Source organism: Rana temporaria, chromosome 6 (assembly GCF_905171775.1).
Source record: "Rana temporaria chromosome 6, aRanTem1.1, whole genome shotgun sequence".
NCBI classification, from domain to species: domain Eukaryota; kingdom Metazoa; phylum Chordata; class Amphibia; order Anura; family Ranidae; genus Rana; species Rana temporaria.
In genome coordinates, this window is record NC_053494.1 from 137,948,436 (window position 1) to 137,964,013 (window position 15,578).

The 15,578-nt window shown below is 39.9% G+C and overlaps 1 protein-coding gene across 1 annotated transcript in view; it reads left to right on the forward strand.

The window, feature by feature from the left end:
* UNC80 (unc-80 homolog, NALCN channel complex subunit) overlaps positions 1–15,578 on the forward strand; it is a 238,742-nt gene that overhangs the window by 201,099 nt on the left and 22,065 nt on the right. Inside the window, exons 61-62 of the mRNA XM_040357443.1 lie at positions 4,103–4,184; positions 10,068–10,200. Coding sequence (XP_040213377.1) covers positions 4,103–4,184; positions 10,068–10,200 — 215 coding nt within the window. The remainder of the gene's footprint in view (positions 1–4,102; positions 4,185–10,067; positions 10,201–15,578) is intronic.

Here is a 15,578-nt window from a genome sequence, read left to right on the forward strand (position 1 = left end):
AACTTTTTTCACCTTTTAATGTGACCTATACACTGTACAACTCAGTTGAACAACAAACTGAAATCTTTTAGGTGGAGGGAAGCAAAAATAAAAAATAAAAATAATATGGTTGCATAAGTGTGCACACCCTTAAACTAATACTTTGTTGAAGAACCTTTTGATTTTATTACAGCACTCTTATGCCGCGTACACACGGTCGTTTTTTGTGATGAAATAAAATGACATTTTGAAAAACGTCATTTAAAATGATCGTGTGTGGGCTTCACATCATTTTCCGTCTTCTGAAAAACGACCCAATTTTTTTTCGAACATGCTTAAATTTTTTATGTCGTTTTTCAAAATGTAATTTTTTGTGTCGTAAAAAATGATCGTGTGTGGGCAAAAACGACGTTTTAAACCCGCACATGCCCAGAAGCAAGTTATGAGACGGGAGGTAAAACTACCATAAAGAGTAAGCACATTTATCATGCTGTAACAGACAAAAAAGCACGAATCGTCTTTTACTAACAAGTAACCAGCTAAAAGCAGCCTCAAGGTGAATAGAACTTCCCCTTTAGAGTGCCGTCGCTTTGTTCATAATTTTTTCATGATGAAAAATTTCATTTTTTTCCAAGACAAAAAGTGATCGTGTGTACGGGGCATTACAGTACTTTTTGGGTATGAGTCTATCAGCATGTCACATCTTGACTTGGCAAAAATTTGCAAATACACTCCAAATCTGTCAGATTGCGAGGGCATCTCCTCTGCACAGCCCGTTTCAGATCACCCCACAGATTTTCAATGGCATTCAGGTCTGGGCTCTGGCTGGGCCATTCCAAAACTTTAATCTTATTCTGATGAAGCCATTCCTTTTGATTTGGATGCATACTTTGTGTCGTTGTCATGCTGAAAGATTAAGTTCCTCTTCATGTTCAGCTTTCTAGGAGAAGCCTGAAGGTTTTGTGCCAATATTGACTGGTATTTGGAACTGTTCCTAATTCCCTCTACCTTGTTACTAAGGCCCCTGTTTCAGCTGAAGAAAAACAGCCACAAAGCATGATGCTGCCGCCACCATGCTTCGCTGTGGGTATTGTGTTCTTTTGGTGATGGGCAGTGTTCGCGCCAAACATATCTTTTGGAACTATGACCAAAAAGTTCAACCTTGGTTTCATCAGGACATAACACATTTTCCCACATGCTTTTGGGAGACTTTAGATGTGTTTTTGCAAAATTTGATGTTTTTCTTTATAAGAAAAGGCTTCTGTCTTGCCACTATACCCCATAGCCCAGACATATGGAGAATACGGGAGGTTGTTGTCACATGTACCACACAGACAGTACTTGACAGATATTCCTGCAGCTCATTTAATGTTGCCGTAGGCCTCTTTGCAGCCTCCCTGACCAGTTTTCTTCTGGTCTTTTCATACATTTTGGAGGGACATCCAGTTATTGGTAATGTCACTGTTGTGCCATATTTTCTCCACTTGATGATGACTGTCTTCACTGTGTTCCATGGTATATCTAATGCCTTAGAAATTCTTTTGTACCCTTCTCCTGATTGATACCTTTTAACAATGGGATCCCTCTGATGCTTTGGAAGTTCTCTGCGGACTATGGCTTTTGCTGTAGGATGCGACTAAGAAATTGTCAGGAAAGACCTATTAGAACAGCTGAACTTTCTTTTGGGTTAATCAGAGGCCCTTTAAATAATGGCAGGTTTGTACTGACTCCTATTTAACATGAGTTTAAATGTGATTGCTTAATTCTGAACACAGCTACATCCCCAGTTATAAGAGGGTGTGCACACCTATGCAAACACATTATGTTAGTTTTTTTTTAACCCCACCACCCTAAAAGATTTCAGTTTGTTTTTCAATTGAGTTGTACAGTTTATAGGTCACATTAAAGGTGGGAAAAGTTCTAACATGATTTAGCATTGTCTCATTTTTTTACATCACAGAAACCTGACAATTTAACAGGGGTATGTAGACTTTTTATATATACAATGTATACTGTATATTTGGTGTTTATTGCAGAGTTTTATGTAAGATCGTCGTGCAAGTGTGTGAATGTGGAAAAAACAGAAATGTATAATATTACAAAAGTATGGTATGTCCCTGTCTAATAATTGGTCACTCAATAAACATGAAAATGGTAGCTAATTGCTTTAAAACTCATATGGAAAATGACTTCTTTAGAACAATTTCTGATTTTTCAAGTGTTAACCATTGTCTAAGCATGTCTTGATAAAATTCTTTAGAACATGTCTACCCTGTTTTTAAGTAGATGTTCTCAAATTCATTTTGAGTATTTTTGGAGGTTCATTCACTGGTATTCCAGAAGCTGTGTCATATCACATGCACACACAAGTAAGAACAGGGCTTAGTGTGGCAAATATGGTATGATGTAAAATAAATTAGACTAAAAGAAAACCCTAGGGCTGAAGGAACAGGGTTCCCCAACAGCTCAGAATACCCTTTTTTTGTGATTAAATACACCTGCTTCTATGTTTTGTCAGTTGGTATATGATGAACGTCTGTGTGACTTCCTGTTTATGATTTATATTTTAATTGTTAGGATTAGCTTTACCATGATCTTTACATAGCTGGAACTGTGAAAGCTCTGGTGCTTTGGGAAATTGCTTTTGGGTTACCATAGATGAGGTGAACTGCATTCTACTTGATCAACAAGGAAACACATTTTAATTCAAACAAGTTGTGTGCATGTTGAATATGTGCTCAGTGACTGTCCAGATGTGTCGGGGTGTGGAAAAACACCAGCTTGGTACGAGATTAAAGATTTGTAGACAGTTCTTTAATTTGGTTTGGCCTAGGATTGTTCCCCTTACAAATGCAACCATTGTTTTTTCCATCCAAACTATTTTTCTGAAACAAAAGTTAATGCAGCTTGAAATAAAATATATGGATTTCCACTTCAAAAATCACAGACTGAATATGTTCAGTTGCTGGAAAAAAAACTATAGTCATAAACTATAGCAATTTCTGGAAGTGGCTCTTGCTAATAATAGTGGCATAACCCTGTTTGAAGGGCTGTCTTAATGAGAGGGCACACCTGGGCAATGCCCAGGGGCCCCAGCTGCATGGGGGGGCACCCTGCACTTTCCCCAAAGCAGCTGGTCCTTGAGCCCACAATGCCCCAAAATTGTCTCCATTATAGGGGCCCCAGAGCATTACTTTGCCCAGGGGCCCATGATGCTATAAAGATGGCCCTGCCTGTTTGGAGTCCTTTACTAATATTTGCAAGATAGTACGTTTATTGCTAGATAGAATTTATGTATTGTAACTTCTAACTACTGGTATACAGAAAATATATAGGTATGTATAGATGGAAAGTACCATATGGCAATCTGAGTTTATATATTAGTAGAATGTTTGAATTATGTGGTAATTCTTGAGCGGGGAAGTACACTGGTAGCCTTGGACAAAAAAATAGTAACAAAATTGAACTATAACCATCTGTAAACAAACAGCAAAAAAACAAAAGAACAAAAGCTGGACAGCCGCACTCCAAAATTTTCTTTAAAAGAGATGTCTTTATTTTCAACTGTGCATACAGTCACTGCAAGCCCACAAAAATCAGTATGGCCAACGTTTCGCACTGACTAAGCACTGACGCCAGTGCGAAACGTTGGCCATACTGATTTTTGTGGGCTTGCAGTGACTGTATGCACAGTTGAAAATAAAGACATCTCTTTTAAAGAAAATTTTGGAGTGCGGCTGTCCAGCTTTTGTTCTTTTGTTTTTTTGCTATTACCGCATTGCCAGCACCCTGGTGGTTCAACAACCCCTGATCATCACGAGGCTCACCTGGAGCGGTGAGAATTCTGTCTGTGTGTAAACAAACAGCAGTATTAAAACTTCAGGAATATTACTACCCCAGGTAAATTTTTTGGGAGAGAATCATGGACATGGAAAATGCTAACAGGTAATAGTTATTAAAGACTCCTTATGGGCATTGTTGTTAAACATACACTGGATGTCACATACACAGTGCTTAGTCACAACGTGATAATAAATGTTGTATATGTTTCCGATTACATCTTCCATACGTCTTCCTCATATGTGTGAACATTCCATGTGTTAATACTGTTAACACTCAACAGGGTAGCAAGTGTGCAGAGTGAGCCTGGTCACCAGAATCTTCTCCTTCAGCCACCTTTGGGGAGGAAGAAAGGACTTAGGCAGGTAAGGACAAAATGCTGAGGATGACCAACTACATGGTGTCAACCTCAAAAAGGAACAATCTGTTTCAAGATGTTTGGCTTTTCCTATATATCAAACCTGCACACAAGGTATTGGTAGTATGTTTATTGCTTAAAATAATGACCTGATTACATCTACATTTGTTGCAAAACCCATGTTTAATTGTTTGTCAGCATTGTGAGACATCATCTTGTAAACCCCATTATTCTTTCTTACAGTTCAACATCCCATAAACTAAACTTGCTAATGCATAATGTAGCTTTGACTCTGTAATTTCAGCTGCTATTTGCTGTTAACGTCATTATTATTAATGATAGCTAAGGGCTCTGTAGAACTTGCAATGCTTTGCTTCTTTTGTGATTTTGGCTCATGCATTGTATGCACTGTGCTGTATGTGATGATGTTTATTGCAGACTGTCTAGCTGTAATCAAAAGCATTTTTGGAAATTAAACCAAAAATTGGTTGGTTGCCATGATCTGAGCGACATCGTCATTTGCTTCAGCCCTGCCTGCTTGCAAGCTATACAGCATCAGGATATGAGAAGGCCCACTGGCTCCCATTAGATGTGTATAAATGCAACTTATTGAATTTCATTGGAAATATAATGCAGTGATCAGGGCTGGGACTGGGTGGAGGATGTGGTAAGAGGGCAGCTACCCTTAAAGCTGTGTCCTTATATTTAAGCGGGGACACTGAGAGGCAACAGCCCATACAGTATATTCAAACAAGCTGAGAGCCTGCCCCTTTTATCCTTTACTAACCAACCTTGCCTGGGGACTGCCCTACATAACAGGAGGAGTCTGGGCAGAGGAGCGGTGAGGTCCATTGTCTGCACCAGTGGCGTACTTAGGAGGTTGCCGTCCGCACTGGGTATTGGCAATATGGGTGTGCCAGCCAGGTGCCCAACATATATATATATATATATATATTTATTTGTCTTTTGTTGCACCTGGCAACTGTCATCAGGCAGAAGCGGTGCTGCAGTGCAAGTATCATAGATCCCAGCTGCAGAATATAATCGGGGGTGGTCATGTAATGGGGAGGGGTGACGCAGTTTGGCATCTTCACCCTGGGCACAGGATAACCTTGTCCCAGCACTGGTTTACTCATAGCAAGCAATCAGTATTCAGTAGCCATATTATATAGTACAAACCTAATAAAAAAATAAATCATAACTGGTTACTGACCGGTGATTTGTTGCTTTGCACTGGATAATGTCTCTGCTGTTTTACTATATTATAAAAAGCACATAAATATTTTACATATGTATCTCTCTGATTAATGATTATATGCAAAAAGCATATAATGAAGCACTTTTATAACTCATAAAAATCATTGGATAATACTGTTTCAGTATTATAATTGTGTAACCACCATCATGTCTGTCTGTCTCTGTTTGTGCCATTACATGTAGTATGTATCTCTCAGCGTTGGTAATTAAGGAATAACTTCAATATATACTTTAGCAATATAGAAATATATGACATCATTTTAGACACAAAATTACCTCTTCTGTGTTCAACAACATTTGTTACAGAACTTGTGATAGAGGGTTTACTGATATTGGCGCAATTCAGATAGTGGTGTGATACAGTAAATTATCCAACCTCATACATGCATCTTCCTTGCATTAGTCTTCAGAACTCATGTACGTAACTGATCAGATGGCAAAGGTGGAGTACAGTAAACATATGGTTGGACAGCACAGAACACAAATGTATAATATTTTCATCTCCTCTCTATATTCTATATGTGAAGGTATCTTTAGATGTATGTATATGTTAAAATATATTTTTTTAAAACATTTAAGTTCATACAATAATGAACTTACAATTACTTATTCAGGTTATCCGTGGTGAGCACCAGATGTAAATACAGACTAGAAATAAAAACATTTAGTGATTTTAATTTGTTCTTTCACAGCCTTATTGTATGTCTATTCAGCATAAGGTCAGTCATTAGAAGAAAACATATTAAATGAGAAATATCGAGCCTGCAGGCTCAACTTGGTTAATAAATTGCAAAGGCTATTTTCACTTCAAATGTAAAAAAAAAAAGATTTTCGTGCATATTTTCCAGCATATAGCATAGAGTCTGCATTTCTTTATATTTATACACTTATTGTAGTAGATTGTGAATCCTAGCCCTGCTTATTTTTTGTATGGTTCATTAGAGAAGCCCAAATTAAATTTCAAACTACTCATACCGAACCTGCCGTTAAAGCTGTTGAAGCTGCAGAAGGTACTGGATTATGAATATAGTTCTTCATTTTACTAGCACAAAATACAAGCTAGGATAACTTTACTATTAATACCAATGCCATCAAATTGCACTTTATTGGCCAGGCCTTTATAACACTGGCAAAAAGTCAGTCTGCACAGAAGGGAATTTTGCTTTAAATTTGGTCTTAATGCAAGGGTTGACATAAATCTATGAAAACTGCCTTGTTGGGATAGATGGGTAAAGAGTAACTGAAGATCTAAAATACTTTTTTACCTGCCCCTGGGATCCTTCCAATGTCTGAAAGCTGAGGCATTTGGTGATGTGACTTATGTTAAAGAGTAGTGAATAGTCTTTTTGAGCAGATATCATTTCATGAATACCCTTATTGGGCAGATATCATTTGGCAAAAGTCCTAGACTTTTTGTAATGTGATACCTGGAACAACATATTCTTTATGAAAGTATTTCTTATAGATACTTTTTTTACAATGGATCTTCAGTCTGGTCAAGTTATGTTATGGGTACTGAATGTGGCAGAGAACAATGTCATACAATAAAATGGTGCAGTTCTCTGTACCTTGCCCTTGTGAGGCCAGGGCAGCTTTAATAATGCCCCCGGGGGGAATGTCCTTGATGCCTTACGCTCACAGAAAGTGGCTTGAATGTCACCAAACATCAGTCAACCAGATAGAGGATCACAGCGTGATAGCGTGGGTGTGTGGGAAACATTGCATTCTTTTAAAATGAGCCAGGCAACTAAATGATTGAACTTAAAAAAAATCGGGAATTGAGCTTTACATTTGAATAACCTGGTGCATATCCACATTTTTAGTAACATGCTATGAAGCATAGCAAGTAATTTATTTTGTTTTGCTGGTAAAAAAAACAATACTGTATAAATATATATACAGTATCTATACAGTATAAAAAAAGTAAAAAGTAAAAAGTAAAAAAACAATACTGTATATATATATATATACAGTATCTCGAAAAAGTCAGTACATTCCTCACATTTTTGTAAATATTTTATTATACCTTTTCATTTGATAAGACTGAAAAAATACACTTTGCTATAATGTAAAGTAGTGAGTGTACGGCTTGTATAGCAGTGTAAATTTTGCTATCCCCTCAAAATAACTCAACACACATCCATTCATCTCTAAACCAATGGCAACAAAAGTGAGTACACCCCTAACTGAAAATATCCCATGTGGGCCCACTTTCCCTCCCTGGTGTCATGTGACTCGTTAGTGTTACAAGGTCTCCGGTGAATGGGGAGCAAGTGTGTTAAGTTTGGTGTTATCGCTCTCACTCTTTTATACTTGTCACTGGAAGTTCAACATGGCACCTCATGGCAAAGAACTCTCTGAGGATATGAAAAAAAGAATTGTTGCTTACATAAAGATGGCCTAAGCTATAAGAAAATTACCAAGACCCTGAGCCCAGGTTCACACTGGGCTGCGGGAGTGAAGCCGTGCGAGTTCAGCTGAACTCGCACGATTTTACTCCCGCTGGCAGTCCCGTTTTCGGCCACGATTATAGAGACATCTGTGCACATGCGCAGCATCATATCCAGAGGTTGTCTTTGGGAAATAGATGTATGAGTGCTGTCAGCATTGCTGCAGAGGTTGAAGGGGGTGCGGGGTCAGCCTGTCAGTGCTAAGTTCATACGTTGCAAACTGCATCAAATTGGTCTGTATGGCTGTCATCCTAGAAGGAAGCCTCCTCTAAAGATGATGCACAAGAAAGCCTGCAAACAGTTTGCTGAAGACAAACAGATTAAGAACATGGATTACTGGAACCATGTCCTGTGGTCTGATGAGACCAAGATAAGCTTATTTGGTTCAGATGGTGTCACGCGTGTGTGGCGACAACCAGGTGAGGGGTACAAAGACAAGTGTGTCTTGCTTACAGTGAAGCATGGTGGTGAAAGTGTCATGGTCTGGTGCTGCAGGAGCGCTGTGGGCACTAGGGAGCTACAGTTCATTGAGGGAACCATGAATGCTAACATGTACTGTGACATACTGAAGCAGAGCATAATCCCATACCTTCGGAGACTGGGCCGCAGGGCAGAATTCCAACATGAAAACAACCCCAAACACAACTCCTTGACGACCACCGCCTTGCTAAAGAATCTGAGGGTAATGGTGATGAACTGGCCAAGCATGTCTCCAGACCTAAACCCTATTGCGCATCTGTGGGGCATCCTCAAATGAAAGGTGGAGGAGCACAAGGTCTCTAACATCCACCAGCTCTGGGATGTCATCATGGAGGAGTGGAAGAGGACTCCAGTGGCAACCTATGAAGCTTTGGTGAACTCCATGCCCAAGAGGGTTAAGGCAGTGCTGGAAAATAATGGTGACCACACAAAATATTGACACTTTGGGCCCAATTTGGACATTTTCAGTTAGGGTGTACTCACTTTTGTTGTCAGCGGTTTAGACATTAATGGCTGTGTGTTTTGAGGGGACAGCAAATTTACACTGTCATACTTGCTGTACACTCACTACTTTAGATTGTAGCAAAGTGTCATTTCTTCAGTGTTGTCACATGAAAATATATGATAAAATATTTACAAAAATGAGAGGGGTGTACTCACTTTTGTTAGATACTGTGTATATGTATATATATATATATATATATATATATATATATCATTTTGAAATTCTAATACACCCTTTGCGTTTTTGGTTACCAAGTATTTGAAGGCTAAACATTTCTAAAGATATCTTCACATTTTGCATATGACACACAGCACATCATAAATATATGAAATAATTGTATCATTCCTAAATACGTTAAATTTATTTATTGATTTGTGAATTGACCACCACGATAAAGTGAATCCTGTACAATTACAGGTCATAAAAAATATGTAATAGTTTCAGAATTTCTTCAGAGTGTAGCATAGCTTGCTTGGCTAATTCTGTGAAATGTCTTGAATATTTGTATAAATCTCTGAAATATTTTGGTGTAGTTCTTACTTTACTTTTATGAATGATACAGTATATTTCATATTTCAGCAAAATGGCAATATAGGAAATATATTTCCAAATGCTGCCTTAGGATGCATTTCTTTGCATGCTTTGTAAAATATTAGCCTGACTTTCTGAGACTGTTTAAGCTTTCATGGAGTATTGCTGGTGATAGATTGATAATTCCTGAATCGTTACTCAATTAATTGGAGTTGACAGGTCTGAATTTAAAAATGCTAAGTCCCACATATTTCTGTTAATATAGATAACCTCTCAGTTACATGATGGTCTCTTATTAGAAGTGTATAAATTACACCAGGTAATTGTCTGTTTTGTTAATGAGTATTTAAGCAATTGCTTAGACTTGGAGAGCATATGTCACCTTTTTGCCACTTATGGTGTGGTGAACTACAGACCTGTTAGCTCTACAAATGTAAAATTATAGACAACATTTGTAGAACATCTTGATTTACAGCCATAAATTGTGCATCTGAGTCTATAACTGATTTTTGGTACTTTGTAGGCAACCATGTAGATGTTGACCTTGAGGTTTACTGAACCAAGCCATACCTTGTTCGCACTGTTTACTATAATTCTTCCTGAGTGTTAATATGTCCCCTGTATTGTGGTGTAACAGGGGGCTTTCTCTCCTTCTCACCTGGTTCAGCTACGAAGGCCTTTACTTTCACGTCAGAAAACACAAACTGAACCAAGAAGTCGCCATGGGGCTAGACTCTCAACTACTCGTAGGAGCATACAACCTCGAGCCAAGCAGATACGAGAGGAAGATCAAAAAGCAGGTTAGGATCTATTCTATTTTAACATGGAAATAATAGCACTATTAATCATGTGTCACTTTATCACAATGAAACATGTATAAAAGAGCTGGAGAGAGAGATTAAAAGGATATATGTGTACACATGCTAGCCACAATTCACAATTCAAATAAATATGCAATTTTTCCATTTAGGCTCCATGCACATTGAAGCTGATAAAAGCTATAAAAACGTCAGTAGCTTTGCAGGGAGCCTTTCAGCGTTTTTTAGCGTTTTTACAATAGCTTTAATCAGCGTTTTTCAGTGTAGCTTTTTTTCTTCTTTACTGTTTTTTTTTTTTTCCCAATGGATTAAAAAACACAAAAAAACGCTGGCACCAGCGTTTTTGAGCGTTTTTCAGCATTTCGCGTTTTTGAGCGTTTTTCACGCCTAAAAACTGCACTTTGAACGCAAATTTCGGGCGTTCAGAAAAAAGCCAATAAACTCCAAAGCTCATTAACACTAAAAAAAACACAGGTGTGCATGGGCACATAGGCTAACATAGAGTTCAGTTTATGGGCTTTAAAAAAAAAAAGCCAAAACGCCAATAATAGAGTCTTATAATTAACACCTTTCTGTCACTCTAGTTGTGAATGTCATCTTCTTTGTAAAATACTGCCTAAAGTCTCAAGCACAAAAGACACATCTTCCAATTTTCTAGTCAGATCTGGGAATTACCCACCAACCAAGTGGGCAGGTTTGTAGTTAATTCACATCACCCATGGAGTGTGATACTTATACATGAAACCACATGACCTTGACCAAAATAACTCTATTGCAAAGTAAAAAAAAGGCGAAAATGCAGGTGTATAAGTCAAAAATGTCTTTAAAGTGTTACTAAACCCAGGACCCTGCATTCATTATATCTGGTCTCCCACAGGACACAGAACATGAAAATGCAATTACCTTTTCTCATCAGCAGCATTCTATCAGTGTCCGGCCAAGCACTGGTTAAAGCTTGTAGGAGGAGTTTCCATTCTCCTCTGACTGCGCTGATTGGCCCTGTGCCAAACACCAGCACCCCCCCCCCCCACCCAAGAAAAAAAAATCTAGCACTACACACCAAACTGAGCATGTGCAGAGTGCCCCCAAGGTTCTGTTCTACCAGCAGGATTGGGGAGTGTGGAAGAAGGTGAGGATCAGAGAAGACAGGATCAAACAGCCTGTTCACTAAATGCGGAGGATTAACCCCTTAGGTACCACAGTGAGTATAACAGGCATGCTTTACTGCATATACAGACTGAGTTTACTGTTGTGGGTTTAGTAACACTTTAAGTGATGATTATTTGACATGAACTGCTTCACCAAAGTACGGTGGGGTAAAAGAGGCAGTCTGTTTGCTGTGGTGGTTAGGGTCCTGACTTTATACTTACCAAAATCTCAATCTGCAAGGCATTTGTATGCTTTCATGTTGTTTCATTGTTTTTTTCCTCTGGTGGGGTAACCGTCTGCCGCCCATGTTGGCCCTATTGCAGTAGGGACTTTTAAATAAATGCAAACTCCTTGTTGCAGGGGCAGCTGAAAAAAAAACACGATGGTGCTATATTAATCAGTACAAAAAATATGTAAAATAGATGAGGTCTTTTATTATAATAATATCACATGAACAGTTTATATTTGAAAGCAGCATTAAAAAGTTGAAAACATTCCGAGTGAAAAAATCAAGTTGAAAGGCCTAAAGAACGTTGTGCAAGGTTCTGCCACCTTTAATGTGTAAGTATGTGAACCTTCATCTGCAAACATAGGATTTGTTTATATAACTAATGCCTTCTCAAGGCCTTATTGAAACACTCTATTGTGGGACATTACATTTCATACTAGTCATGAAGTCTAAAGTGCAAAACAATGCAATAACATTTGACATAGTTGTTTAAAGATGATCTGTAGTAATAGACATACAGGGGCAGCCAAAACTGACCTTCTTCTAAAGCCCTGTACACACGACCGGGATTCTCGGCGGTAAAAAGTCTGCCGGGAATCCCTGAGGGAAAGCCAAGAACCTGTTTGGTAACTTTCCCCCTGTACACACCGGAGGTTTTCCCGATGGGAAAACTGCGGTGAGAGCTTTGGCCGGGAGTCCCGGCCGTGTGTATGCTCCACCACAGTGTTTCCCATAGGAAAACTGCCGGGTTAAAAACCGCCGCGAATCCCAACGGGAAAAAAAGAGAACCAGCTCTCTTTTTCCTGCTGCGATTCGCAACAGTTTTCCTGTCGGGGAAATTGCCATGGAGCAAACACACAGTCAGTTTTCCTGGCCAAAAGCTGTCATGGCAGTTTTCCTGACGGGAAAACTGATCGTGTGTACGAGGCATAAGAATACTAGTTACCTGACTATCTTTGGTTTCAGTGTGGAATCACAGACCCAAAACAAGCATGGAGATTAGAAAGTCACGGTGAAGACCTGATCTGCACTAATGTGCTTTGAAAAGTACTAAAGCCAATAAGTGGCACCTTTTTATAATGTCTCAATATAGGTTTGTTTTAAAAGTTAACTCAGACAAGTGTGGTTGAAACATAGACTTCTGAATAGGGTGGCTGGGTGAGGGCAGAAACTGCAGGCAATGTGTCAGCAGAAGCCAGAGAAAGAGCAATACACTGACCTTCCCAGTGAAGAGCTGTGCAGGAGGGAGTGGCAGCTAGTCTGGGCTATTGGAGGACTGCCAGGCTGTTCTTCCAGCACAGCCAGAAAACTGACCACGCTGAGAAGGATGTGCTTCCATGCCTAACGTGGTCAGTTTGAAATAGGAAAGCAGGGGAACTGGCAGGATCATCAGGTATTTCAAACAAAGCGATCAGGGTACTTTTTAACATAATGGTACATGGTACAACAGACACATATCAGGAATATGAAATGATGCAGTAACAAACAAATGGTTCCTCCTTGTAGGGCTTAGTTCCTAGCTTTGGTATGCTACTAGATGTTCTTTCTCATTCATTTCCTGAGACAGGACTGCTCCCAGCAAGGAAACATCCAAAGCATCTGTTTGTACAAGATATTTTTGACACTGATCCCTTACATAGTACTGCCTTTAGCTCCTGAAAAGTTTTGTTCAATTTTATCATTGTGGATGTGCTCTATTTACTGAGATCAGTATGCATGCTAGTCTCCATATCGAAAATGACAATTCTCGTACGACAGAATAAAAATTCGGAAGTGATGTAATGTTTTTGTATTGTATTTTTCGACAAAAACTGTACTGATTAAACTAATCCTGGTCCCTGAAAATTTCAGATGAAAGCTGTGTACTAACAATCGGATTATTGTATGATCTATTCAAAAGCGGTATTTTTTTGTACGATATTCTGATCTTGTGTACGAGGCTTTAGGCACAAATCTGCGATAGTATCCTATAATCTTGTCACACTCACCTGTTCCACACTCTAGCCCTGGATCTTCCCCTTTGTGTGTGACCGCAGGCTTCCTGCTTCCCTTGATGGTGCAGCCAATGACAGAGGGGCGCCTGTCTTAAAAGGATAGCATGCGGGTTGCTTGGTGTTTGAACAATGCACCCACATGCTAGCAGCTTGACTCCCTGTATTCCCTAGTGATTTCTCCGGTGATCCCCAGTGTCTTCTCACGTTGCCCCTGTTACCGCAGCTTTCCCCAATGCTATCTGTCTCTCCAGTGATCCTCATGTACTCCAGCTTTCATCCAGCCCTCTGATCCCTGTGCACACCAACCTGTACCTTGTGCCTGTGTCCCCGAGCCTGCTTCTGTGATCCTCATGCTCCTCGTCCTACATCCTATTTTAGTGACTTTTTGCCCCCTACTAGTATGCAGTCTTTTCCTTGTGTACTACAGTCAGCTTCCTGCTCCCCCGCAGCAGTGTGATTTCTTGGCATTCCAGCCAGAACCTGTAAATTCCTAGTCTGTTTTTCTGTATCTCTGTGTGTTCCCACTTCTACCAGCTAGGACTTACCTATAGACATTTGGTTCCAGCATCTCAACACATCAAGGACTCTTCCCTGCATACCCATCTTATTTCCCAGTAGCTGCCTGCTTGGTTGAGTCGGGACGTAGTAACCTAAGTGTCTCCTACAGCCAAACCTATCTCCACTTTTAGTAACTCTGGGGAAGAAAAGATGGCTCCCTAAATTCTGCACCTTAGCCCTTCTAAGGGCTTTCACATTTGCTCTACAGGCAGGTACATTGGGCTTGCACTTCAGTGCTAATGTATACCCAGCTTCTCCAAGACTCCTTGCAGTTCTCTGTGACTCCTCAATGGCCACTGCCACTGCCTAGCCCCAGCCACAAAATTAACTTATGGTTAGCCAATCTGCTCCCTAGTGGGAACAGACTCCACCTTATGACAAATCCATAGAAAGATTCTAACTGGCTGGGGAAAACTTTTAATTGTTTCAGTTTTGTTTTATAGAGGCTTTACAAGTTCCCACTCAATTCTGTAGCCCAATACTGGGCTTCTACTAGGCCTCTACTAGGCCTCTTGAAAACTTTTTTTTAATCGGCTGTTAAAGCGGTGGTTCACCCTCCTTCACATCATTAGACCATTACATTCGGCATCGTAGCGCGAGCTACGGTATGCCGGTCTTAAATTTTTAATCCCCGTACTCACTGTGCTATCGATGATTGAAGAATCCGACTCCCGCGGGGAATGGGCGTGCCTATGGAGAGGGAGGATGATTGATGGCCGGCTCTGGCACGTCACGCTTCCCGAAGACAGCCGGAGTAGGTCTCGGCTATTCACGGCGCCTGCGCACAGGCTATGCGCAGGCGCCGTGAATAGCCAAGCCTATTTCGGCTATTTCCGGAGAAGCGTGACGTGCCAGGGCCGGCCGTCAATCACCTTCTCTCACCATAGGAACGCCCATTCCCCGGATTCTTCAATCATCGATAGCACAGTGAGTACGGGGATAAAAAATGTAAGACCGGCATACCGTAGCTCGCGCTACGATGCCGAATGTAATGGTCTAATAAAAAAAAACATTTTTTTTTTTTTTAACAGGGTGAACCCCCGCTTTAACCTGGCTTTATGAATGTAATCAAGAACTGTTTTGGACCTTCTGTAGATGAAAATGACTGTCAAGACTAAAAATTTCAACATCATCTAAATATACCACAATATAGGCTACGTGGAGTAAAAGAATGTATCCTTCCATTCTTAGGAATGGGGTTGGTTCATATATGCCAAAAGGGAGATACCATGTACTGGTACAGCCTATTTGATGTTGCAAAATATGTATTTTCCTTTTCGCTGTCTGTAAGGCAGTGTTTCTCAATTCCAGTCCTCAGGCCCCCCCAACAGGTCAGGTTTTCAGGATTTCCATTATTTTGCACAGGTGATTTGATCAGTTTCACTGCCTTAGTAATCACCACAGCCTTTTCATCTGAGGGAAATCCTGAA